The 27,845-nt window shown below is 41.0% G+C and overlaps 1 protein-coding gene across 3 annotated transcripts in view; it reads right to left on the minus strand.

The window, feature by feature from the left end:
- Positions 1–27,845, minus strand: part of RGL1 (ral guanine nucleotide dissociation stimulator like 1) — an 81,368-nt gene that overhangs the window by 47,478 nt on the left and 6,045 nt on the right. Inside the window, exons 2-3 of one of the 3 annotated variants that reach the window (XM_040566466.1) lie at positions 4,984–5,035; positions 4,827–4,871 (exon numbers count right to left, since the gene is read on the minus strand). In XM_040566466.1, the coding sequence (XP_040422400.1) occupies positions 4,827–4,871; positions 4,984–4,985 (47 nt within the window). In that variant the 5' untranslated portion in view covers positions 4,986–5,035. Of the gene's footprint in view, positions 1–4,826; positions 5,036–27,845 lie in introns of those variants that run through there. The other 2 variants (XM_040566465.1, XM_040566467.1) reach the window with 2 other exon arrangements.

The following is a 27,845-nucleotide window of genomic DNA, read 5'->3' on the forward strand; positions in this document are numbered from 1 at the left end:
TTTGCTCTGAGAGGTACATAAGCCAGAGAGAGATCAGAATTGGGCTCAGAAAAGTAAGTTCTGTTCTGTGGATAATTTTTTTCCCTGTGTTTTCTTGCCCCCTTATGACATTTTCACCTCTTTAAATCCACATTGGAAGAGGAGGGCAGACACCTATCCTTCTGACTTGCTGCTGCTCTAAACAACCTGACTGCCCAAACAATCTGAACTTCCCCTATTCTCCCTTCATACACTCAAAGCCAACCCCACAGGGTTGTTCTTCTCTTAAAGCAGAGCTGCTGCCACAGCAGTGTGTTACCAAAAGCTCTGAAGGGACAGGAGCTCAATCTCTTCAAATCCAGAACACCATGAGGACACAGCAGTGCACAACATCGGGTCAGGATCTTTCCTCTCAATCAACAGCCAAGAAGGATATGAATAGCGAAGGCCTTGTCTTCAGAAGACGACTCCTATTTTCCTGTTTCTCTGCTTGAACGCTCAAATTACATCCATTACAGAATAGCCATGCACAGATTTCAAAGCTAAGAATTCTGTCGAAGAAATTAGTCCTGTCTGCTCAACTTCTTTCCTAACCAATGCTGGTTTTCTTGCTCCTCTGATACCTGCCCGAGAACATGAAAGACTCTTAAATTAGACATGCCACTTCTTTTGTGCTGCAATATAACTGTAATGTTACAGATGTAATGCCCAGATATGAAAATATTAAGAACTTAATTGCAGAGTTAACTGAGCTAAATTGCACCAACTATACAATTTACAGCTACCTTTACTACATTTCACAGGAGCCCAAAGAGTTTAGGTGTCTCATGACCAGTGATTCTCAGAGAATGAGTAATTACTTTCTCCAGGCTGTTTTTAAAATCGTATCATTAACGCCTACATTTAAAAAAAAAAAAAAAAAAAAAAAAACACAAAAAACTACATAGAAGTAGAAACTAAAGCACATGATGCATGAACTTCATAACGATCTTGACTTCTTTCCTTGCTCAAATTCCTGATATTTGAGTATCTGATTCTATGGCTTCGGTGTTTTACTAATTTTGTACATTTCTATTTTTAGTTTGCTATGATCCTTTTCTCTAGGGGAAAATACAGAAAGAAAACAGAACCATTTATCTAGAGGACTTACTAATGTCAGTGCAAAAGCAGGATTCCCAAAAGACTTTTCATCATCCTTATAGCAGTGCAGCCTAGCAGATTTTGAACATTTTAATGGCTAGTGATGAAATACCACAAAACAATCAAAAGCATAACAAGGCTAACTGACTGTAGGATGGACTGTTGTTTCAGTGCCCCCCCCTTGTCCCCAATCTCAAGTTTAAAATTCTTCAATCCTCAATTACAGAGAGATTATTTAATTATTTCAGTATTCTTTGAAGGGCTGAATCGACAGTTCTGGAGAGTGATGCTTCCTATTAAACATCAAAGGCAGAGAAGCTCGAGGAGCGGCACCACAGCTGATAGCCACTTCCCCTGCCTTGGAATCATAGAATCGTTAAGGTTGGAAAAGACCTCCAAGATGATCCGGTCCAACCATCACCCACCTTTCCTTAAACACCCCCAGGGACGGTGACTGCACCACCTCCCTGGGCAACCCGTTTCAATGCCTGACCACTCCCTCCTTCTGAGAAGAAATGTCTCCTCATTTCCAACCTGAACTTCCCCTGGCACAAATTGAGGCCATTCCCTCTAGTCCTATCGCTAGTTACCTGTGAGAAGAAGCCGACCCCCAGCTCCCCACACCTTCCTTTCAGGGAGTTGCATAGAGCAATGAGGTCTCCCCTGAGCCTCCTCTTCCCCAGACTAAACAACCCCAGTTCCCTCAGCCACTCCTCACAGGACTTGTGTTCCAGGCCCTTCTCTAGACACACTCCAGGGCCTCGATGTCCTTGTAGTGAGGGGCCCAAAGCTGAACACAGTACTCGAGGTGCGGCCTCACCAGAGCTGAGTACAGGGGGACAATCACCTCCCTCGTCATGCTGGCTGCACTGTTCCTGATACAAGCCAGGTCCCTCTGCAGGGCCTTCCTACCCTCTGGCAGATCGACACTTCCCCCCAGCTTGGTATCATCTGCAAACTTACTGAGGGTGCACTCAATTACCTCATCCAAGTCATCAATAAGGATATTAAAGAGGATGGGCCCCAACACCGACCCCTTATCCCAGCCCTCCAGCAGCTTGGCCTTTGGCAGAGCCACCCAGAGGGCCCACCGACCCTAGCAGGGTCAGGCCTCCAGCAGAGAAACAACACTTGTGCACGAAACAATCACCTGTCCCATAAGAGTGCTACCTACACCAAGTCCTCTGCCAAGCAGCACACCAAGCGGGGCCGGCACCATGAGAGCCCTTTCCTACTCGTGCGCAGGGGCTTCACGCACACCGAAGAGCCAGCCCTCCATCAATGCCCAGGCAGCCTCCGCAGACCAAGAACATTTCCCTGAATCCATCACTTCAGTGGTCACCCAGCTTAATAGACTTGATGAAAGATTCTGAATTTGCTTGTCAGATACTTGGGGCCTTTTATAATTTATGCCAAGTAAATAAGAACCATATTTGTACTGCTCTTTGTGTAGCAGGCTGCTGCCTCCTGAACAGAGTGAAAAATATCCAGACATGGACATGTAAAAACCAAGCTCAAACTCCAAAACTGTCGTGTGGGGTAAAACCCTTCTTCTCTCTTTGCCTCAGTACACTCCTAAACATCTGCCTAACAGTCTACTCCTCTCCCTCTTTGTCTCTATAATCTTTTGACAGCAGAGGGGCTTCAGGGCGGGGGCTGTTGCAAACACTTTTAGGCGTGTTTGTAGAGTGATTTGGAAAATGAAGTCACAGTCTCAGGTGGGATATTTATTTGCCTTACCAAAATACCTCACTAACAGACAAGTAAGAAAAGAAATCACTAAAAAAACAAAACAAACAAAAAAAAAACCACCATACTTCTGTTGAACTGGATGGCAAACACACATAAAGATGTTTTCTGAGCACTTAAACATAATATATGAACACACTTCTAGAGACAAAATAAGTTACTTGAGTTTTACGCAAGAGCCTTTAATTGAAAAGATAAGTGTGTAGCTTCAGGTTTAAAGCCACCTTTGCTGACTAATTCACATTATATAAGCTAGTTGCAAATTCTCATTGATTACAGAAAGAAAATTTCCCCAGATGCGTATCAATCAATCTGTAAGAACCCTAAAAGAGCTGTATGGCAATCCACCAACACAGAGAAAAAAAAAAGCATTGTTAGGGGAATAGTATTTAAAATAGCCATTTTGGGCAACACATAATTGCAAAGGCTATTATTTTATTTATTCAAAATTTTAAAAGTTTCTTCTGTCAAAAACGTATCTTTAAAAAAATAATTCAATTAAATTATATAGGAAACATTACTGGTTGAAAGTGACAGTGTAGATGCATACAACTATTGGTTTCTCTGACAAATTTGAGACTCCTTGGTAATTAACATTCTTATGGAGTCAGAGATTCTCATGACACATTGTCATTCAGCCATCCAGCTCTGCTTTAATGTTACTAGAATTGCACAACCTCAGTGCCTTTCACACGCTATTCTTCAAAAGATGCATATGTCCAAAACATAAAACCCAAAACTGAGGGTATAGAAAGAATTACGCATTCAAAAGAAGGAATCCCTCAGCATCTTTTTATTCCTAGTTATATGCACAATCGATTTTTGTTGCTTTTTATGCCCTACATCACAATTTGTATGGACTGAGAAGTAAAGCTCACTGTAGTACATCTAACTGTACAGTCTCCTTCCATGGATGGCTTCTCTTTCCTCATCTGACTTCTTACCTGGCTGTGAAGTTGCTGCATTTGAGCAAACACAGTTATTATTACAATCACAGCAGGCCTGGCAGTTAGGCACTTCAATAACATTATTAATTGAGCCACATAACATTCCTATGAAACAAGTGGTATTATGCTCCTTTTCAGACATAAAGGAAAAGGACAGATAACTTATCCATGCCTTGTTCCTTATCTACCTAGTGGGAGAGAGAAAATTAAAACCTAGGAGTTCTAATGCCAGTCCTCCAACTGCTATATGCCAAAATAACTGTTTCTGTACATCATTCAGTTTTGAAAATGAAATAAATATGATACTTCCAAAAAATAAAAAAAAATTTAAAAAAATCACCTTGGACCTAGCCACGTCTCAATTACAATTTCAGGTGAGAAAAATAATGTTAAATGTTCTAAGCTTTTATACAGATATAGCAGACATGATTTAAAAGCCTTGCCATAAAAGCTATCGAGGCATCAAGGAGTTCCTTTTTGGAACAAGGAGTTCCAAAAAATCATGACTGCATGTTCATATGAAGTAGCAGAAGTGGATGGTGCATTTTTGCCTACGTTTGTACAATCCCTGTTTCAAATCATTAGGCCTCAAAAAAACGAGAGCTAATTATGAAAACGCTAGTGCTCAGCAAAACATATGAATCTATGCTAGGTATGACTTTGCAGCACACTTTTTTTTTTGGGGGGGGGGGGGGGGGGGGGGGGGGTTAAATCTAGGTTAATTTTCTTGTGCTGGTCCCAGTTTGGTTCCCTAGCAGCCAGACATGGCACATTTTCCCGACATGGGAATATTTTCCTACCAGGCTTTGATGAGAATTAGAATATAAGCAGCATACATTTACACATTTTATATCTACACTGGAATTCTGAATCTTGCAGTATTCTTGCCATCTGTCCATTGGGTTATTCAGTTCACGTCCAATGAAAGTAATGGAAGAAATTTATGACGTCTCCCTGTCACATAAATGACAGCTCAGATTCCACCATCCACTGGCTCTTACTGGCTCTTACCTGTCAAGGAGAAGCTCTAGTACTTCCTTAGTAGAAGCAAAGCCCCTGTATGTTGAGAGAAAGATACTGATGTAGGTAAAATCATTATCCCCAAAAGCTGTCAGAAGGTTCTCCACAAGTTTCTCCAAAGTTCCAGCTTTTATTGTCCTGATCTTACATGTTTCATACTGGCTGACAGTATGTCCTGGAGGTAACTGGTCCCCTTCAACCTACAAAGTTAAAGCAAAGACAAAACACAAAAATCAGGCAGAAGCCAAATCACTCACACAGCCATCACACTAAAACAGATTAAATTTCATCTTTTCACAGGGACAGTTATTTGGTAGCCCATCTTTAGTTACTATTTTTTGTAGATTTAATTACTATATTTTGTAGATTTGGGCTCACCAAACACTGTATCAAATAACAGAGGTTATTTAGTAAGTTGATTTCTCTGACATGTTCCACAGAATATTTAATATTTTGACTGCTATCAAGTTATCTTGTGATCCCACCATATATATTATGTAAAAGAAAGTTCATTATCCCACAAAGATTTGTTAATCTTTGATTAATCGTTTTTTTGCTTTGTTGCTAGAGGAAACGATAGCGGTGATTCACAGTCTCACTTAACTTCTGAATGAGCACTAAAACTGACCACAGTTAAACTAGCGTCAGAACTTGTGATTCCTTTGCTGCAAATACCAGCTTGGGGCTGATACAAAACCTAAGGTCATGAGCACATTCGGACACAAAGCCTTTCACGACAGCAAAGAAAGTATCAAAGACATCTTGCAAACGTGCCATTATAACACTTCAGTTATCTCCTACAGTTCTTGGTTGTCACAGTACTTGTCAACTAATCACACGTTTGGGCTTTTTGGCTTGGTTGTTTGTTGCGGGGGGTGGGTGGATGTTTTTTTTTGTTGTCAGCATTTGCTTTTACTGCTTATAGCCTGCTTCACATCTGAAAGAACAAGAAACATTCCCTTAAAATTCCTACTTAGAGGACAATTCAAAAAATTATGTTTGTGACTGATTTAAATACTTATCTGTGATGAAAAGCCTTAAAAGCAGGATTATAAATTATACAAGCAAAAAAAAAACCCACACACACACAAAAAAAAAAAAAAAAACGAGGAAATTTCTCTTTACCGGTTGAATAGGCTATCTGTGGAATGTTCAACAAGACCACTGATATAGAAATGGCTGAGCCCTACAGAGGCAGCATCAGGAATAGCACAGCTTCCCTTCTGCTGCTGTTATTTAACAGGAACCAAACTGTCCTCAGTTTGAGAACATGCTGTGACGCACCTGCTCCACTACCTTGATCGCAATTACATGCATAATGACTATTTAATCACTGTAATCACACAGCACCAATACTGTAACAAAAAAAAGCTGTTTCCCTTGAGAGAAAGATGGCCTCATCCTACCCGAGGGTTTGCAATCACAAACAAAAAGAAAAACCCTGTCAAAGATCCCCAGACATCACCATGATTTTTGTACATGAACTTGTTCACATTCACTGAGCTCAGAAAATGTGCTGTTCAAAGCAAATACGTATGTATCTAGGATTAACCCGATTATACAAAGGAAAAATCATGTCATCATGAAATATTTTAAGATTGTGAAAACCGATTCTTAAATCTGTTTAGGTTAGATTAATTATATCAGTTGAAAAATACTACAAGACATAAACTTTTACTTGGCAAGAACAGACAAGAACCAAGCTTAGTCTTTGTGTCATCAATTCTCCTTCAGTCTCAAAACAAAAACCAAGGAGTTCAACCCATTTTCAGCGTAGCATTATTGCTCTGCAGATTTCCTTCTCATATATGCACTCACAGCAAGCTTTCAGCTGGGACTGCTGTGATGATGCTCTTCTGAATCACTGCCATCCTTACCTAGCTAACAGCTCCTTCTGCATCCTGAAGATGATGATGATCCATATCATCATGCCAGATTTCCCAGAGAAGCTTTACAGCAACATTTTACAATTTAACAGCTCTTCTGGGTTTTGAATATTGAGTCCGTGTTCAAATGGGAGCAGAATGATCAATGCCACATACTCCCCCAAGTAACAATTTAAGCCATATTTTGGATTTCTGCATGGCTCCTTGACAACACGTCTCAAATTCACCCTGAAGAATCGCCTCCTGGACTAAGTATGAGGTTCAGGCACAAGGCCATTTTGACCAGAGATTGTGCTTCAGAAATTATCTGATAAGGGATGAGTTAGAAACGAGGCTAAATGTTAGAACAACACCTTGGTACTAGACTAAAGATTTGAGGATACCACATTAATGACTTACAGGTGTTAAAGACTCTGGATTGGTATACTGGCAAAACAAAAAGGAAAAAAAATAAGCTATTTATGAAGTAATTTGGAACGGATAGCCTGTCTATTTCACATTAAGAGCACTAACTTCCATTCCTTTTCAATTGTTTATCACAGATAACCCTTCTTCTCTTCAGCAATATAGACATCCTTAATGAGTCTAAAGCTCTGCTGCTCCTGCACTAGGACATCTCATTTCCCAGCTTAGAAGGTCCAGCAATTTCTCGGTATAACATTAAAATACAACCTACTAAAACAGAGTAGAAAATGGAAGAAAAAATGGGAATAATAGCTTCAGCATCTCTAAATACTACAGATAATTATTTATTTCTAGCAGTACCCCACAATGTTCCAGACCTTCTAGCAAGAAATGGTTCCAGGCACTAGGTTTTAGTAGAAAAGTGCCTGTGTGTGTGTAGGAAGTAGTGGACGATACAGGAGCATCTTGTAGGACCGAGCCACCAGGACCTCTCAACAGAGCGTAAAGACCACTGGTTCGGCTGGCAAGCTGAGGTCCCAGGAAAGGCAGCCATATCTCAGCAGTAAGGTGGCACCATTTCACAGAGGGTCTGTAACACCAAACACAGCCGTTCCAGGGGCCCTCTTCTGCCCACCTGCTGCCATGCTTTTGAGCTGGTTTTCGTGCAGCCACGCAATGAACTGGGCTACAAAAGTGTTCCAGATAAAGCTGAGCCTTTCATGGCACTTGGTGGGGTCAAGCGTAACCCAGACCAGTTGCCCAACCTTTTTTACCCATGGCTGCAGGATCACATAGGCCAGCATAGTGAAAATGAGCTTGGGTTCAAGGAGTAAGACAATTCCTGGAAGCACTGCAGGTTTACCTCTGTAACAACAAAATTACAGGCTGGGTAACAGTCTCGTGTCATGAACTGATTCATGCATTTTATAACTAGACAGGGCAATGCACAGGCCTGCTGCACCAAAACCCACAGCCACGTCAACACAGCCCCACAGGGAATGATTGAAACTACACCAGAGTAACTTGCAAAATTCTGTTCCACAGGTCCTGTGGCTGTTTTAAAGGTATATAGCGTTATATATCTCATTTAAAGGTATGTATATTATCATATCTAACCCCACCATTACAGAAACACCTAAAAGGATATGTTGTTACTATCACTATACACCTCCATTCAAATTTCCACTAAGCAAAAATTGCTTAGAAAAAAATATATTGCTGACCTTTCATCTTATGATTAAAACATACTTTTGAAAATAACTAGTTACACAACATAACCTCTTTCAAACACAGAATAAAGTCTGCACCACAGCACTTAGCCATTAGTCTTTCACCCGGCAGATTTCCCCGCTCCATGACAGGCTGAACGAAGGCTGTCTTCTCCTCCCCTCTCATTCACTGACGTGAACGTGTACCAAGCAAGGACAGAATCTGCTTCCAAGATTGATACACGCTCCTTTAAATTCTCCTTTAATTGCAACACTGCAACTTTCCCAACACATCATGTTATGAGAAGCTTGTTTTTTTTTATACTTAAATAAAAAAAATAAAACAACAAAAAAAAACCCTACACACAAACAACGAACAACAAAAAAACCTCCAAATCCTGAAAATCTAAAACTAAGTTTGTCAGCAAGACATGAAACTGCTAGAAATCATTTTAAGACACTTTTAGGGATTGTTTGTATTTGTATTACTTTAGTAAGCTTGCCTGTAAGTTTAAAAGGAAAAAGGACTTGGCAGACTTTCAGAATAAGACATTGTGGGCTGAGCTAGCATGCTAACAGGAAACTGCTCAGTCTGGATTTAATCAAGAGGCCATCTCTTCACTGACATAAGCAGGCTACCCAAAGGCAAGAGTTTTTGTGTTTGCTTTTGCATTGACTGCCTGCGCAGAGGCATACTGTAACTATTGCTATTAAAAGATTTTCCTAAAGCTCTTTGCAAGTTTTGACAGTGGCACACGGTGACCACTGTTATGTGGTACCAATTGAAGCCACCAGAAGGTTTGCTCTGTTTCCCTCTCCTTCCTTTTGTCTCCATCAACAACACATCCAGCAGCCTAACAAAGGTCCTAGACCCCAACATCTCACAGATTCAGCAAGTTTTCTTGGCTGAAAATCAACAAACAAATATAAAATGCCATATATATATTTAAATAGTCTCACTTTGACTTTTCAGGCAAAGAATTACAGCCTGGATAATCTGCAAGAGTAGTTGATGAGCAAAAAACTTCCTACCACACAGAGGACATCTTTCAAGAGCAAGCACAGAGAGGTTGAACTAAGGTATGTCCTTTCAACTCCTTATTCTTCAGACTGTGTGGGTACTGACCTAGCATCACCGCAACACCTCCACTGACCCTCTGCAACACTGTGCCTTCAGAGGGTTTTGAAGCTCTCTGCTAAGGGCATTGTCCTACAGCTGTAGGGCAGGAAACATTATCCATGCTTACAGTTCCTGCTGAAACAGGAGAGCTCCGCGCAAACTGAAAGCCACTTTAGGCTAAAAAGGTCCTCCAAACGCAGCTGCAGATGCCTGGTGCCGAAGGAGCTGTCTCTTGGTTCCAAGCTGGCTGCAGTTCCAGCCCTGCCCTTGCCCCTTCAGGCTGGCTCCTGAACCCGCCCTCAGTCCTACTCACCAAGGCTTTGTGAAAGTGCAAGGCAGCTGCACACACCGTTGCAGGATGAGGAAGAGACGCATAGCATCTTAACAGCCAACAGATGTGGTCTCTCTGTAGCAGGCCCCAACACAGGGCTTGATTAAGCAGGTCCGAGGTTATGACATCCTGTAATCAAGAAGGCTAACGACCAGGTGTGTACAAACAAGGGGCCTTTCTGAACACGGTGACACACCGTGAGCAGCCTTTCCAACCGCCGCCTCTCTTTCCCATCAGGCCTCCTTTGCAAGGACCGACTATGATACACCAATTTCTTGCCATTTTGTCTACTGAGGAGAGAAAAATAAAGCAACACCTCCACATGCCCCAAAGTCACCAGGTATTTCATTCAGCTTAACAGACAAAATGCAGCTCTTGGTGCCACAGCCTTGTGTGTCAGAGGTACAAATGCTATCTGTTAATCTTCAATGGCATTATAAATTAAATTCCACCAACTCCTCAGTTAGTAAAACTTCCTATCAATAAGAACAACAGGCTCTTCAAGGTAAAGAACAGTTAAAAATCTGAACAGTGCAAAAATAAGCTGCGACCCAAATAGACATAGAGACTGCTAGTCGTGATTTCAGAAGTGTCATTGGAAACAATCTCTTTTACCCAAAACCCACTGATCTGCAGCTTTCTTCAATGAAAATGCTGTCTGTTACGATTCTGAAAGTGAGAATCACAGAATGAAATCAATGTAATCACTTTTCATTAAACAGACTAAAACAAATACTGAAGAAAACAAATGGCATGAACAGTAAGTACATCAGATATCAAATACTAGCGGTTTAGTCATTTAAAACATTACCACTTTACTAAAGACTTGTTTTATTTAAAAATTCTGCAAAAAATGATTTTCAAGAGCACATAACTAACTACTGCCTCCTGAATTCCATTTTTATTGATTTTGACAGTTAGATTTCTAAATGCTTTTGACTTCGTATGAAGCTTACAGCTTTTTCAGATGGGTAGTTTTCCATTCTAGTTATTTTTATTAACTTACTGGACAGACACCCTACACTGGACTAAAACTGCCCAAAATTGCAGTCATTTATATGTTAGGCAAAAATAAGTCTCTTTAATCTAAAGAATGACTGTTTCATTTCAGTGTTTGCCTAAATATCAATCAGCTTTAACCTTCTGAAAGGAGGAATAAAATGCTTTTTGTAATTTTAACCTTAATTTTTTGATAACGCTTCTTACACACAGACTCTCCAGCCTAAGCCTACAATATCCATACTCATCCTTAATTTTATTTTTTTAAATCATGGAATGATTAAGCTTCAAAAGTTCCAGAAATACAATCATCCATAACACTAGTCTGACAGAAGAAAATACTGAGGCATCCTTCCTTTAACAGGCAATCACATATCACTTAAAGTAGCTAAAACAGAGTTGTTTGAAGAACAACCGTATTCCTTGGAAAAAAACAAAAAACAACAAAAAAAAAACTCACAGAACTTAAGCAGCAATAAGGCTTCAAGATGCTATGTAAAACTTCTATTCACTTTGGTCAAGTATTTTTGTAAAAGACAACTTCGAAGATATTAACAACTTATTTGAACTTATTTGGTTCTAATGAACTTTATAATTGGACCTGCTCCCCTTAAAAGGAAGGGAGCAAGACTCTCCCATGTGTGTATTGACATAAAATCCACAGCAGCTGACAATCATGCTGAACTGACTCAAACTTGTGCACATTATGCTTACTGCCCCTGTCCAGAGCACATGATCATTCAAAAATACTATGAAAAATGGTATTTTTGCACTAACAATACCACATAGCAGTGTACATTACAAAGATCAGTGACTGGACTAAGTTTATCAAATGAAGCCCGAGGCTTCAAGCATTGTCAGGATAGGCCCCTGGGTGTATACATCTGTGCTTCCTCCTGTGATCAATTTTGTGGTTCGGGCAGTATGTAGGAGCCTTGTATCCCACCACTGTCCTCTTTGTCCTTGTCCTCTGCGCTGCAGAACTGTCAGCCTGGAAAATAGATCACATGAGATAAGACTCTGAATTTGAAGCTGAATTTCCACTCTAGGAAACCATGGCTGGGAACACAGGAGTGGGGAGGCCAGAGGTAGGATCTCCTGCAGCCTGCAGGCTCCAGGCAGCATGGTGCTTTCCTTCGCTCGAGTGGCTGCTTTTATCATGCTGCACAGTTGGAAATAAAATGAATTCAGAGCTCTCTGCAGAGCTTTCTCCCTTTGCTTACGCCCGTTTCCTCATTGCAGATGCTGCTGAAAATCAGAATTCTGTGTGTTGACTGCACCAAAGTCAGAAGCCAAAATAACTTTGAGCTCCTTCCTATGATCTGACAGCTAGGGGTATTCCTGGATTTCCAAAGCTCCACCCTCTTCCCTTCCTTTCTTACCACATAAATAACCTTTCTTGGCAGCAACCCCAAGTTTCCAGGACCAGTTAATTCCATGATCATTGTTCAAAAGGCATTCTCATTTTCTCATATCCTTAAAGCTCACAGTCTGGCACGTATCTGTCTGAAGATCTGGCGAACAGTAACAAAAGCTGTGGGTCATATTCAGAGGCTAAAAAAAAAAAAGCCTTACACAAATGCTGTTGCTCAGTTAGAACCCTTTCACTCAAGCACCTTGCAGCTACTTAAAGCCACTCAGGGGAAAATAATAAACAATGTGTGTACCAAGGCACTGAGCAGTGCTTCTCACACCTTCTGAAGTTATGCAAATTCAGACTCATTTGGTTATCAAGAATGATGTGGAACTAGCTCTAAATAAATCAAAGCAAAAGTAAAGAAACCTAATTTACATATCACCTCTTGCTGCATGCATATAAAGGAATTTAAGCGAGCCCATAAAGCAGTTGAATCTTCAAAGAGATCTATATTAAAACGGTATTGTCCAACAACAGTGTAAAAAAAATCCCTGCCAAAGGAAGATATAAATTCCTCCTCTCGATTTGGTCCACTTCTTAGAGGCACTTACACCAAGGAATGTGGCTTCATTATTCAATGAGAATCAAGTCCTCTGGCAGGTTCACTATGTGGTACACGTGCTTTTTAAAGAGTCTAAAAATTGCCCCAATGGTGGTCCCAATCTTCATCTCCAGCTATCTTGTATGATTTACACACTTACCTTCGCATTGCTTCCTACACTCAAAAAGCTCCTTCTCATTCTGGCTCTCATCCATCTTACTAAGCCTTTTAACAAAATCAAGAAAAGCCCTCCCACCCTCTTATCTGTCTTCACTGAGTTAAATGAAGCTGATATATCAGATTAGTTCAACTCTTTATTTTATTTTATTTTTTTTCTTTTGACACATTTCACAGACGTGAGAGAACCTGGCTGTGGCGAACTGCACAAGCATCAGGCCAGTGACATTATTTTCATAATATGTTAGGATGCACAAGTATTCCTTGTGATGGTTTTGATTGGACATAGAAATTGAGCAAGTTCCTACTTTAAAATAGGAAACCAAGAAAAAGAAACCAGTAAGTCAGGTAGCACTCTTAGTCATGTGCGTTTCATACTGTTTGAGATGTAGCTGTCATCAAGTGACATTTGCTAGAAATATTTTTCTAACCCAACAAACAAATCTGTCCCATATTATGAGGAGAATTACTTCTGTAAAACCTGGCATCCTCCTCTCTTCAGTGCATAGGAACACCGAAATGTCCAGTCACCAAACTGAGCAATAAATTAATACTAGAAATAACGGATGGCTAAGTGAATAGGGCACCAGAACGAAGGCGAGGAACTAGGATTTACTACTCATTTTGGCAGTAAACTCAGGCCATTCTGTAAAATATTTTGACTTCTGTAGATGAAGGAAATGCTACATAGTGTCTCCACAAAGGAAGAACTCTACACAGTCTTTGGAATTGTGTAAAATTGTCTGAACTAATAAAAGTTTTCACAGGCATGAATTACAGGGAGTCCATGACAGAGGGAAACAGGCAGCTGGGGCAGTTCCCCTGTGCCCCAGGAGCAATAAGTAGTAATTCTTTTTTCTGCTAACATCCCTCATCTTAACTCCTCTTCCTCCCCTTCTCTCTCCACGCACACTGCTTCCAACCTGTCCTGGAAGTCTGTAGGTGCCAAAGCCCGCTTACAGATGCCAGGCTGAGTTGCTTACCAGCGTGAATAAAAGAGAAAGGAAGGGACGTTGAGCAGGGAAAAAAAGTACAAGAGGTGGCAGCCAGCTCAGATACTTCACCTGACTCTGACTCGGAAATGGCTTCCAGTAATCCTGGCTACAGACTGCAATGCTAGGTACACCATGCCTTCCACCTCAGGGGTGCTGGTACCTGCCAGATGCCGCAGTCCTTCCAGCCACAGACGGGCACATGAACACTGACCTGCTCTGGGATGTACTTTGGAGCCCATAGGGGGCATACTCTGTGGAGCTAAGTGGTATCGTTTCTAAGCAGAGGCCACACAACCGGTGTAGAAGACCACCAATCCAACCTCACATTGTTGCAACAAGCAGATGGCGGAAGCTAGGAACAACAACTGAAAACGTGACAGACCAATACACTCAACTCAACAGACCGGATTCCAGCTCAGTTCTTCGTAAGGTTTCCTTGAGAGCAAACAGACTCCTACCGTAAGGAAAACTACTCCCCAGTACCTCCTCAGCCATTTTCCTGTCTTTGGAGGAATCTCCTGCCAGTGCCATGCAATGCCAGTCGGTCTGGATCTTAATGTAGGGCTGAGACACCCAAGTGTTCAATCAAAGAGACCTTTATAAGGCCGTAGCTCTTGCACTGTTACAGAGCGATTGCAGAATACCGTCCCAAGCCAGCAACTAAGGGCACAGCAAGCAAGGAACAGCACAAAGCCAGGTATGGGCAAACACTTTGAAAAAAGAACACTGTAAAAAAAATGGCGATGCTTCTATTAAACTACATGACACACCGATACACGTTATAAGCTGTCAGGTCAAATACACATTGCAGCATGTGGCAAGGACAGTCATTTCTTAGTGGGTAAATCTCCTACAGAGGAGCTAAACAAACTCTGAAATGTCTTTTCAAAGATCTAGTCCAACTGCAAAAGTGTTCCATAGATGGCTACGAATGACTATGTCAACTTCCCAACTCTAAGAGCATTTCTAACAACCATGCACAGATAATAACACACCTTTAATTTAACAAGTTTAGCAGCTTAGGCTGAATTTCCAAGCTAAAAGCACATCTTAGTCCCTTTTGGTTGCAACTATTGCGAATTTCATATGTGGCAGGCTGCATAAACTAGAAGTCAGGTTGCATTATTCAGTGACATGCCACAACAACATGGCCTCTACACAAAATACTTTCTGCTAGTTTAAACTAATCTAGATTTAAAAGGCCTACAACATTGGATCTTTCTCCCCATACCACCCACACCAACATCCTTCCATATATATATATTAAAAAAAAGGTACTGCTGCTAACATCATCTTCCAAGCCCGTAAATAGCTTATAGCCTGCCTTGAGATTGAGAGCTTTGTGTGTCCTTCCAGTCTGTGTACATAACCCTGTCTCCACAAACTTGGCTCCTGGTCTTGTCCAGCTCAATGCCTGTGCTCTACTGCGTAACTGCACTGTCAAAGCTGTGTCCCCTCCCAGCTCCCCAGTTCCCTATTTTATTGTTTTATGACCCCTGACTACTTTGACACAGGGCTAGACAGCACAGTATTATTTCCAGTACAACTGCATTTTGACGCCACTTAATGTTGCTACAGAATCAGCCCAAGTACATCACCACCAACATCAACTGAAAATTCTCAATTATCCTCTTATTTATACACTGCCTGGATGTTAAAGATGACAACAACTATAAATTTACCCTAAGAAAATCTATTATATGAATTCTGTTTGTGAAATACTGCTCAGTGAAGCAATTTGCCACAATTCTTTCATGCTGTGATTTTTTAATAAACACCAAGTATAGCAAAGAGAAGGAATGTTTGACATTGCCGCTTACATAGTCAGACATTTAATATGGCAAAAGTCACGCCATTTGATGAAAATTATAGGTCAACATGAAAAAAAATGAATTTTGACCACTCAGAAATGTAAAGCTCATTTTTCATCAGTGCCTACATTGTTGGTAGTCAAAGACTGTGATGCTTTTCCTGTGAAAAGTCACACCATTTTTTTCTCATCCAGGAATGTAATTTAATTTAATTGTGGAGCTCATCATTGCTTTCTGCTGACTCAGTAGAAACAAAGAAAGTCTTGTGTGAGACAGCAGGCAACACTGCTGAACTCAAAATGGATTTAAGGATGCCAGAAGTAATAATTCTGTTGCATAATAATAACATGAATGAACATTACATAACCCCAAATGGTTTTATTCATCCTGATTGTATCATTGGCTTTCCTTTCACACTATAAAGCTTGCTCAAACAGTATGCAGAAATTAAAATTATACTGACTCAGGAAATAAGTGTAAACTGCTACTGCACTCAGTATAAAAAACAAGGCAAGACTGATAGATTTTAACAGTATGGTGGAAAATAAAACTGTAGGTGTGGGGAGATTATGTGCATTCTGACAGAGGAGAAAGCATTTAGCAGAAGAGTGATTCAGATTTTAATATAAATTGAACTGGAAGCATACAGTATTTTTGTGTAAGAAAAAAAATCAAGGAAATGTTGTTACATGTTTCATAATAATTACTATGTGCAATCTCTATTGCCAAGCTTTTTTAATATTTTAAAACAGAAATAGGTTAGCAGTAAACCATTTTTATGGCCACAGCATGAATACATACCTAAACTGTATTACAAACTTCATTTCAATGGCTGTGCTTTTTACTACCCTTTGTTTTGAAACTAAGGGATCTCTTCAGGGTGGGGCCTGAGCAGAAAAAGCAGTAATAGTAAGATAACATTACCTAATATTGAAAGTTACTAGCTTCAACTTTTATTGAAGTACTAACAGAGTCCAAAAATATTAGTTCAATCAGTAGTTCAGGCCAAACTGCATTTTTACTATGTTATCTAGATATCCCAGGGGATGTGATTATGGAGTCTGTTAAGATTCTTCTCTTGCACGCACACGTTTATGAGTACTGATATGTGTTTGTACCACACCTGTGACAGCAACATCCTTGAGCCATTTCTATAGCTCTATTCTCTATGACAAATTCTGCACTTTGTAGATAAACAGCATAAGCTTATGGTAAAGAAGCATATTATGTATAAATGACTGCATTCTTGTAACTACAACATCTGTCTCTTAACCCACCTCTTCTGACATAGCAGAAAGCAGCACTGGTTGCGTGAGCTGGCGCTGAACCTGCTGCAGCCGTTTGTACTTTGTTTGTAGAATGCTGTTGCAGTTGAACTTAAATCCTTGGGCAACGGACACAAATCAACACGCACATAATTATGTGGAAGTATTGAGTCAGACCCAAATAAGCATAGCTTACAAGTAAAGGAGAAAGAGCAAGCAAAAAACATCAGGCTGTAAGATAAAACAGAAGTCCTCCACATTATTGTCTGTCTTTTGTGTGTGTGTGTTGTTTAATTACGCATCAGGAGTTAATAGCATCTCTCTCTTCTTGCCCGTCCTATTCTAACTCTATGACCACCTCAAGTTTTCTGAACAAGAAGACTGTTTTTCCATGAAGAAGAATGCAAGCTTCGTGGTTCAAGTAAGTGTGCAAGAGTTCATTTACGTTTCATATGCTACAGGGAGCAGCCAGCAGGCTGATCGCACAGCCAGGATCAATCTGTGGCACTCAACGGGAGGAACGCAGAAGTCTAAGACCTGACCTCCAAATGAAGTACATTAATGTTACTTATGAAACATTTCCAACAGCACCACAATGGCTGCCACGTCAAAATGTAAGTCACCATTCCTGCCCTAAAGGGACTCGACTCCAAAAAATACAAAATGCACTGCAGGTAAGGCCAGAGATTACTATAAACCAACCAAACAGGAAAAAAAAAAAAAAAAAGATGTGTAGATATATCTTTCTAATCATTTTCTTGTTCTGTTTGCTTGTAATATATGAGCTGGCTTCCAAATGCACCTCAGGAACATTTGGTTAACTAATCTCTTTTGCACTGAAGACTATGGTTAATCCTGAAGGGTGTAGTGCCTTGCCATTTGCATCCAACACCACTGAAGCTTTGAAATGTTACCAACCTCATCTAATAAATTCAATCCACATGAGTACTGTAAACAGCTGAAGGACATTCTGCACTTAAAGATTTGAGTCAAAACAGCAACTCAGTATGATTCAATGCACACAAGCCAAGATGTGGGGCATAAACTGTTTTCCCCTGTGTTTAGGGGTAAATAACCCCTTCCACCAGTCTTTAATATGGGATGGTCTATTTCTGCTTTTGGATATATAGATACTTGGAAGTTTAAGCCATTGATTTCTTAAGTGTCAGAAGAAGCTACTGAGGTCAGGAAGCCTAAGCTAATACATAAAATATACAACAGGTCTCCAGTTTGAAGCTATGACAATTTGAACATGTCTCAACGCATTCAGCCCTTCCTATCGTTTAACCATTCCAAGACCTTTGAATAGAAAAATGCCACTTTATAATAAAAAATATGTTGGTCTACTTGCACAAAGACCCCATGGACTCCCCAAGAAACAGCTCTTGAGTGGGAGAAAGCTTGAATCTCTGCAAGGAGCAAGGCAACTGTAAAAAGCAGCTGAAGGGGTGGGAGGGGAAAAGAAAACAACCCTTTAAATTGCGTTCAGAACAAAAAAGGTGGGAAGAACATAAGAGGAAAACAGATGAAAGAACAGAATATAGTAACAGGATCACTCAGACAAAGCAGTTTAAATGCCTACACCTTATTAGCGTTCTTGCCGCCCCGTGGCAGCACTGCCAGCTGTAGCCCATGGGCACAAGCTGGGGACCTGTGCAGCACTGAAAGCTCCTGCAAACAGCGACGAGCAGCCCACCCCTCCACGTGCTGCACTGCTGGGGTCCTACAGGAAGGCTTCAGGGAGGAGGAGAAGCACTGGTGGCTCAGCCAACACCCCTCGTCTGCACAGAAAGGGCCGAAGAGCCAGGCCTCCGAGTCTGTAAGCAGCAGAGTACAGCTCTCCACATTTCAAGGGAGAAGCGGCACGGCGGGGTCAGAGCGCACATCAGGAGGACCATGCGGGACTAGAGAGCTCTCACATCTCCAGCACAATGTCACAGTTTTCTCTCTCACAGGTTCGAATACGATCCAGTCAAATAAAAGCACAGCAGTTTGCCTCTACAGTCTTCAGATCATTAGATCCCAAAATGAGCAGTAAGTATGCCTACAGGAGAGAAAATTGACCCCCCAAAAGATGAATTGGTCAGTTCAAATTACAGGGTGAGGCATTAGCTAGTGAATACTGAGAACGGGACTCTGGACCTGCCGTATCTTTTTAAATCCAGTATCACACTTGTCCTTAAATAGGTATGATGCAGATAACTTAATAATAATTAATGTGCTCAATATAATAGGCAGCAGTGAGTTTATTCTGTGAAGATTTCTTGTTACTCTTAAGTAATGGGAGCCAAGTGAAGCAAGGGCAGTTATGGGAACACCATGAATTTCACTGGTGTTTGAAGAACACAACAATTTCTGCACTAATGCAGGACTCAGCTACACAAAGAAGGTTGCAAAAATCCAGACACAAGTCGGTAGTTGGACATAGGTTGGTGGCACACAGGAACAAGTCAAAACTCCATCAGGCTGCAAGCCAGTAGTGTGACAGAGGAAAAGGCTGGAAACTGCTACCATACAAAGGGGCAGAAAGCTTCACACCTAAGGTGGAGGCTGCCAGATTTCATTTTGATTGCCAGAACTGTCTAAGGGCAGCTACGCTCCGATGGGCAACAGATGGCTTATGCAACTAAACACAGAGAAACGTAAGAAGCCAGCAAAAAGTCTTTTGAAAATACTACCCTCAAAGGTCACACTGTGACACCCAGATCAGAGAAAAGATCTGAAGGGCTAGAGTAGGCAGAACATTAAATCTTTCAGCACAGCACTTGGAAGCAGCAACAAAAAGCAAACAATTCTGCAAAGTATAAATTAAGGGTACTGAACCAAGTCGAGGGACATTATTCCTCCACTGCATAAAAGGTCTGATGAGACCACATGTAGAGTACTATGCTCTGTTCTAGCTGCCTTATTTTTAATAGCTTAATACCTTATTTTTAAGGCAGCTATTATGAAGTTGAATGGGGTAAAGCAAAGGGCAACCCACACGATTCCTACCTTCACAGAGTTTAAAACAGTGAGGATGCGGACACTTGTTTTATGCACACAAAAAAAGGCAGGATCTGAGCACCCGAAGTTCTTGTTGACCGGAATGAAATTGTAGGACTGCTGGAAAACAGGCACAGATTATGTTGCAATATGGCCCTGACATCTTCTGGACATTAAAGTTCTCATGATTCTTTTTATGAGTGCCTGTGTTCAATTTTATTCTGCCTCGTTAAATATTTGCTGCAAACAAATTGAAAACAGAACTTTATAAACAGCAACACATACTAATTGTCATTTTAAACTAAACTAGGGTATATTCCTTCTGACAATGGCCGGATGCCATAGAGAAAGGTGAAGAAATAACACCCATAACATAAAGAACAACCAATCTAAAATGGAAGACTCTGCTCAACTGCTGGAAGTGTTTGTTTTAAACCTAAATCGCAACAAATTACATGTCTTCTATTTTAAATTTCATGTAGTATTCATGTATTTGTTCTCATTATTTACATAAATGTCAAATCCTTTCTGAATGGACTCACTGGACTTGGCTACTACCAGCAGAGTGTCCTTCAGGTTAATTACATACAATTAAAAGGAAGTTTCGTTTTCCCCCTCATTTTCAACGCACTGCTTTCCTATCCCACCAAACACTCCCTGGAGTCGAAGCGTTCCTACTCCACTCACTATTTGAAATGCCTTTGCTATACCCTCCTATTCATTTCCAGTATCAGGCCCTGAGCCTGTAAACATTGGACAAACACACTTACTGTTAAACCTGCATGTCAGCCCGAGTTGCACCAAGACTCAAATTTAACAGCCCTCACCTTTCCAGTGTTTCCAAATGCCTACAGTCGTATCCCATCTGTGGATCCCTTTTCTAGTTCCCACAGCTCAGAGATAAGGGAACAAGAATAAAGGACAGCAGAGATACTACTGTAATCTCTTCTAGCAGTAATTCCTAAGCTCCACTCCATTCCCTCCTTGCCTGCTACAGCCTAAGATTTGAGGTTGCTTTCACAACTGGTGGTGAGCGAACGCTTCCACAGAACTCTGGACTCTCAGATGGCCAGGTCTTCTCCCCAAGTGGTTCTAATCAATTCACTTCTGGTCCTAAATTGTTTCAACGTGCTGCTGTGCGTTGTTAGCCAGCTGCTCCTTGCTGCATATATGCCACATGTGGAGAAGATATCCAACTGATAAAGCTACGAAGCCACTAAATAAATATTACTGTGCAACTTTGACAGCTAATGCTTCAAACTCTTCAACAACCTTAAAAAAAAAAAAAGCCTTTTAAAAGTCAGATCATCCCAGTAACGCTTTTTTTCTCCTCTCTTCCCCACCTCCCAAAATAAAGGAGAACTATACCAAATCCAAACAACAGCACTGCTGCTGAGTTGTAAGTCCCACCCAAACACACAGTTTTGTACTGCGTTACACTACAACATACTTCACATAGCCTGTCTGGTGAAAATTTGTGGCTGTGCTTTGAAAGTCATTTGGATGAAAGATGCTGTAAGAATGCATCATTATCGTTTCATTAGGATGTGTTTTTACTTTCTTTCTGGTGAATTATCAGTGGCATGGTACTGAACTCCAAAGCAGCTGTATTCAGGCACTAGCAAGAATTCATTTTGGTCCAAAACAGAGTGATTTCCATAAAAAAAATCCACTCACACATTTCAAGAAAATTCTTATTCCAAGTGTAAAAACCTGGAAAAAAAGATAACAGACTTTATATTTCAGCCCTAAATGTAGTGCTACCTGCTGGTGGAAAACTACAGGTCACATCTCAAGAGCTCGTATGGCCACTTGAGCGTGAAAAAAAACTGAATTTTGGTGAGAATCAAGGCAGAAGAAGTTCTGATAGAATGCAGGTGAGAATACTGACAACTCCCTGGAGATAACTACCGTTCAGCCACTAGGTCCTTTACGGATGAGGTCTAGGCACATCCATGCTAAGTGTACAGAAAAACTTGTAAGTAGCACGTATGGAAGTACCATTCCATCGTACAAGGAATGCTCTGTCAGCCTGGCCAACATCCACTGGGCAAGAGCAGCTTTACTGCTGGCTGAGCAACCCACAAAGGACGTACCATGTCAGTGCAAGACGTACATTCTGTTTTTCTGGTGTAAACAAACCACAACACCAAAATTTATGCATAAAGATGTTTTACAAGCTCTGATACTATCTTACTGGGGTAATAAACAACACTAAGACATCACACTTACTTTGCCTCTGGTCTGCAAGATACTACACACCAGCTATACAAAGCCAAGCAAGAACATGAATCCCACCGCATTAGCATTCGCTTACCCATTTCCCACCAGGTAAGCCCATTTTTCTTTTAGGAGCTAGGCCATGAGCTGATTGCTTTGTGATCATTTCTGCACACAGCTGTACCCCCTTACAACACTGGCTTACAGAAAGTTACATATTTAGAAAATAGATTCCTACAGCAGTAGTAAAAGATGCAAGTTCAAAGCATGCATATACACACTGTCACTTAACATATTTTTAATTAGCTTTACCAAGGCTAAATTTAAATCCAAGCGTGACTAACATGCTTGCAATGCTTCAGCCTGTTTCTTAAATGAAAACATCAAAACCCAAACTGTAAAACTAATGGTTTCTCCAGGGCTATTCTCTTTACAGCATCTCAGTCCAGCTCATATGCTACTTCTCCCAGGCTTTCCGATGACACATAGCCACATTCATTGCCAACACTTCTTCAACCCAACTAGTGACCTAGATCTTCCAACATTCAGAAAGAAAATGCCAGTTTCTTTTCAGAGCAAGCTGATTTTCGTTATTCCTTTCACTTATTTCTTCTTGGAGAAGCAAGGAAAGTAAAATTCAATGAAGTCAACAGCAGGACAGTTAAGATCCTATATTTAAGGGAGAATCTTTACCATCCAAGAAGCACAGTTTAAAAAGACACGGATCCTGGCTATCAAAGGAATTCCCAGTGGAGAGGAATAATAGTACGGGGCGTTGTTATATTCTACATGTCACAGTAAACTGAAACATGCCAAAAGCAGATTTTCATACATAAGTAGACTGGCTGAAAGATTTCCAAAACGCAGTCACACACAATCAGTGCAAAAAAGCCAGAACAGTACAGTCCACAGCAACATCTGCTCTTCTGAGACCTCCCTTACCTCTCATTATTCCACTTAATAGAACAATCATTAGCAGGAGATGCACTCTGCATAGTCCTGTAGGAAGAGAGGCTTCCTGTGTGTCTCTCCCTAGTTCTCCGTGGCCAAGCAAGTGTCCTGTAGCCTCACTCAGTGTTAATAACATGCAAGATTAAAGCACTGCAAACCTGTCACCCTTTGACAGTTTGGAATGTGAGGTTTTAAACTCAACCGAGAGCATGACATCATGCTGCAAAGCTAGTTACCCTTCTAATTCATGCATTTTGTATTTGGGACTGGGAAAGTAAAAGACGGTAATTTTTCAGACTTCAATTTTAAAACTCATAAACAGCTCAGGTTTCATTTTCAATTGTCTGTTCCAAAGACAGCATCTATTACCCAGCTGATGACTGCATCTAAGAATGCTACCTGGAATATCCCTACAGCACAGAAGTGTGCCCAAACCAGGAAGTAAGGAATAAAAAATCCGTAAGTAGTCATTAATAAGGGCCATGATGCTATGGTATGATTATGCCCACAACTGAAGGAAAGGGCAGGAGGAAAGAGCCAACTCAGAACCAAAAGGCAAGCTGAAGAAGACTCCAGGGTTTTCTTTTGAAAACTATGTACCTGCCTACAGGTAAAATCATTCGATTCTGAAATCTACTATACGTCTTCCCTGCGGGTCTCCAGCAGTTGGCAGGTATCTTACACCACCAAATCAACACGAGTAGTGCCCATTTTTCTTCATTCGCCATCTCCAAGATAGTTCCTCAGAATACAGCATTTGGAGTGGGACAATAGTGCAATCTCGTTTCTGCAGGGTGCCTGTCAGCTCCTTGGGAACTGCTCTTCTGCCTCCACCAAGCATATGGCCAGAACTGTACCTTGGCCTTGGTCTGGGTAGTCAGGACAGGCTGCAGGAACCTGGTTAGAAAGAGTCTGATTTAGACAAAAGGGACCAACATATGCTATAAATCAAGAGACAAAACAGCAAGCTGCAGCAAGGACAAAGATCGGTAAGTCCTTGCCTACTGGTTGCACAGGAAACTACACATGACAAGAACATCTGGGACCTAAGGGTAAGATAAAAAGAAAATCACTGAGCTGGCTCAGAAGGGCATACAGGAGGGCAGGAGCAGGCTCAGAGAAAATTTGAGGCTTTGCATGTTCCTAAAATGTTGATGGTTCAAGGCACCATTTAAATCGCAACCTGTATTTAGGAGGTCAGTGTTGGAAAGAAAAGAAATCCAAGCTAAAAGTTCTTTTCTGACATAGCCTTGTCTTTGACTAGAAAAATATGTCCTAGGTCCTAACTGGGATACGTATTAGTTAGAAGTTCTTGAACTGTTTCTGACTGAACTCTCCAAAACCAGCTTCCTGCCAATGTATGTGACTGTAGAGGTGTTTAGAAGCCAAACATGTGGTCATATGCAGTGTGCTACACAAGACAATTATTCAAAAGTCAGTTTTGAAACAACATGCAGTTCTCAGAAAAGGTTATTATCCAATACTATCACTGCAAAGAAAACATTAAAATATTTAATGATAGAATCGGTACTTCTCACCTTTTCCCCATCTCAGAATTGTGAAAACAATTAAAGCACCCTTTCACAGAAGTTCATTTATAGTTTTTGAAGAACATGTTCAGCTGTACACCCAATGCTGTAGCATTAAAGACACCTTGAGACAAGTAATCTTTTGAATCAATCTCTGACTGAATAAACCCCAGAGCCAGAACTCCAGCTGTGGCCAAAAAAGTAAGCAGAAAATAAATAAATAAATAAATAAATAAACGCATATCTAATATCTGCTCTAGAGATATAATGAGGGGCTAACTAAATCAGGCAGCACTGGCATGAGGGAGCTTATTATTTCACCATTATCTGGATATTTAAGACACAAAGGAAGAGCAGTCTGTGGCATCCATTAGCACAGCAAGTAACTTAAGACTTGAGGACTGGCTCACAAAGCTCAGCAGCCATTTAAGATGTGGAGATACAGGCTCTGTAAGGCTCCTCCAGCACACAGAGGCTCAGGGGAACTCCGGTTCCTGGCTGCATTTCCTGTGACCTGCCCCAGTAAAAACTCCAGAGGCAGAGTGCAGGTCTCCTCCTCTCTCCTTCCACAGTAAAGCACTCCAACAGGAAAAACACTTGCAAGCATTAGGGAGCCCCTCCTGTCTCAAAGACTCATTCCGCTCTGCTCCCCTCAGATTCCTTGAGTGCTGGACACAGTTTCCCCACCCCTCCCTAACCTCTGGAAGGGTGAGATAAAGCACTCCAGCTGCCTGACAGGGAGGTCTACAAAAGTGAGTTCACAGGACTGCAAAAACTGTTTTTCATTTTGTAATCTTGTCCATCTGCCCACGCCGCACCCATGCCTTTCACTGCTCATTTTCTGCAGCAGTGCATCCACTCTATTCTTCTTATGCCACCATTCCCACTCCTCCAGTTCCACACCAGTATTTTCCAACATTTTCTATCATTCCTCTGATACTTTTCTGCATCTGCTTCCCCATATTCTGCTTGCCAGGGTATATTCAGACATCTGCACCAGCAAGGCACTCCTCATCCGTCTCGCTGCTGTCCCCTCCTGCCTTCCCCACAAGTAGTCCTCTCACACTGCTTCTAGAACAACTTCCAAAGTAAAATTGTGTTGGTGTTTTGTAAATATAAAATTTCCTCTTCTCATCTCAGTCCCTCCAGCACCAGGACAGACTAGCACCGCTGCCTACCTTGAATCAAGGAAGGCCTTACAACCCTGGCTTTTCTTCACCAGCCTGAATAAGACAACGGGGACTTCGACTGCAAGGCAGCTGTACCAATTTTTCTCCTCTGCAGTCTCTCTTCTCTGGACTCTCCTCTCGCCTTCATCTTCTACACATAACCTGGATCTCCTTTCTTCTCTTTTCACGAACTCCCACACTTTTGCCCCTAAAATTTCCATAGCAATGATCTACCCTAATCTTCCCCCTAGCTGCACACCTTCTTGCTCTTATATTTCCACTTAGAAACATACAATTGGAGGATGTCGTGTTCTGCTACCAAAGGAAATTACCTTATAATCCTTTTCACCAACTAATCCAAACCCAATGTTGATGCTGCTGGGTTCTTTACTTCCTTCACTCTTCCTGGAGTGCCACTCCATTATCTCATTGCTATGATGATTTGAAACTTTCTTCTAATTTCTAGCAAGGTCTACGCCAGTGTAAATTTATACCTGGTGCGAATGGTTCTTTTCCCTCCCTTGTGCATATTTCATGATTTTTTATAGGTATTAATCACTGTCTTCATTTTGTTAAGCTAACAATGCTGTACTGCTCAAATAATAACCAGACACACATCATTTTCTTGATGGTCCCAAAAGTTCTCTACTGTCTCCCAGTTTAAACCAACTTTTCTCGAAAACGACCAGAATTACACAGTGACCCATAACACCATACAAAGGGGCTTGCATTTCCCATCTCTACTGGCAATAATCTAAAACATTTAAGCATCTCATTTGCCTTTTCTGTTTTACATTACGCTGGCGGGTCATATGTCCTTTGATTGATTAAAACACCCCAAGTTGGAAGGGATAAAAGAAGACAAAAGTATCAGCCTATGACAGAAGTTATTTGAATTCTTTCACAAATATGCCTTTGCATTCTGTGCTGCTTAATTTCAACCCACTTCTGTTGCACTAATCCCAAATGTCAGCCTTGTAGGACATTTCCATCCTCCAGGTGTTTTCTTCCTCTGCCAGACCACCAGATTTCATCAGCATGCTTCTGCTTTTATGTCACTGACCTTAATGAACACACAACAGTTCAGTCACAGGACTGACTCGCAGAACTGCTGTAGGCACCTGTCTGCAGACCAGCAGTTCCTCTTTCAGCTTGAGCTGCAGCACCTGCTCTTCAACAGCTCCTTTACTGACCTTATGATTCCTTAGTCTCTCCTGAGACTTTTTTTTGAGCGATTTCAATACTAGATTTTCAAGCAAAAACAGATTAAACCCAGAGCCTTTTCTGAATCCAGAAGATCAGTTATCTTTGTGAGACAAATATCTTCTGCCTACGCATCACATCTCCCCCCATCCCACCCCAAATACAGCTATCACATTTCCTGTTCTCCAGTCATACAATGTTATTTATGACTTGACAAATGAATTCAAACTCCTTGCTGCTCAACTATTATTTTGTGTGTCAGTTCCTTTCTAGTTCTGGGCTGGAAACCAGCAGCTGCCCAGTGCAGGCATATCAAGCTCTTAGGCAAAGAGAAAACTTAAAGACATGTAAAAGGCTCGTGTGCCATCATTACCATCAACCTTCAGGGTCACCTTTATCATATTTGCAGAAAATATGCAAAAAAAACTTTAGTTTTTTGAGTTATATGTAGATTACTTGTAATTCCTATCTCATTCCCTCTGTGAAGATGACTTTATTGCTGCTGGTTTTATATGCCTGACAAACCTTTGACTGCTTGTTTTCATTTGCCTTGCAAGGCTTGACTTTGGCAACTCTGATTTTAACCCTTAAATAAAACTTTCTCAGCTTACGAGCTTTTCTCAGTTTGTCAAAACCTAATCCGTTAAAAAAAAAACAAACAAACAAAAAAAAAAACCTTTTAGATGATTATTTTTACACATTTCTCTGAAAGGCATTTCTCTGAAAGGCTTCCCCCTGCCATTTAAACTCAGGGTCAGTGTAGCATTTGCAATTTTGACTGTGAAACTTCCAAGCTCA

Source organism: Cygnus olor, chromosome 8 (genome assembly GCF_009769625.2).
Source record: "Cygnus olor isolate bCygOlo1 chromosome 8, bCygOlo1.pri.v2, whole genome shotgun sequence".
Lineage (NCBI taxonomy): Eukaryota > Metazoa > Chordata > Aves > Anseriformes > Anatidae > Cygnus > Cygnus olor.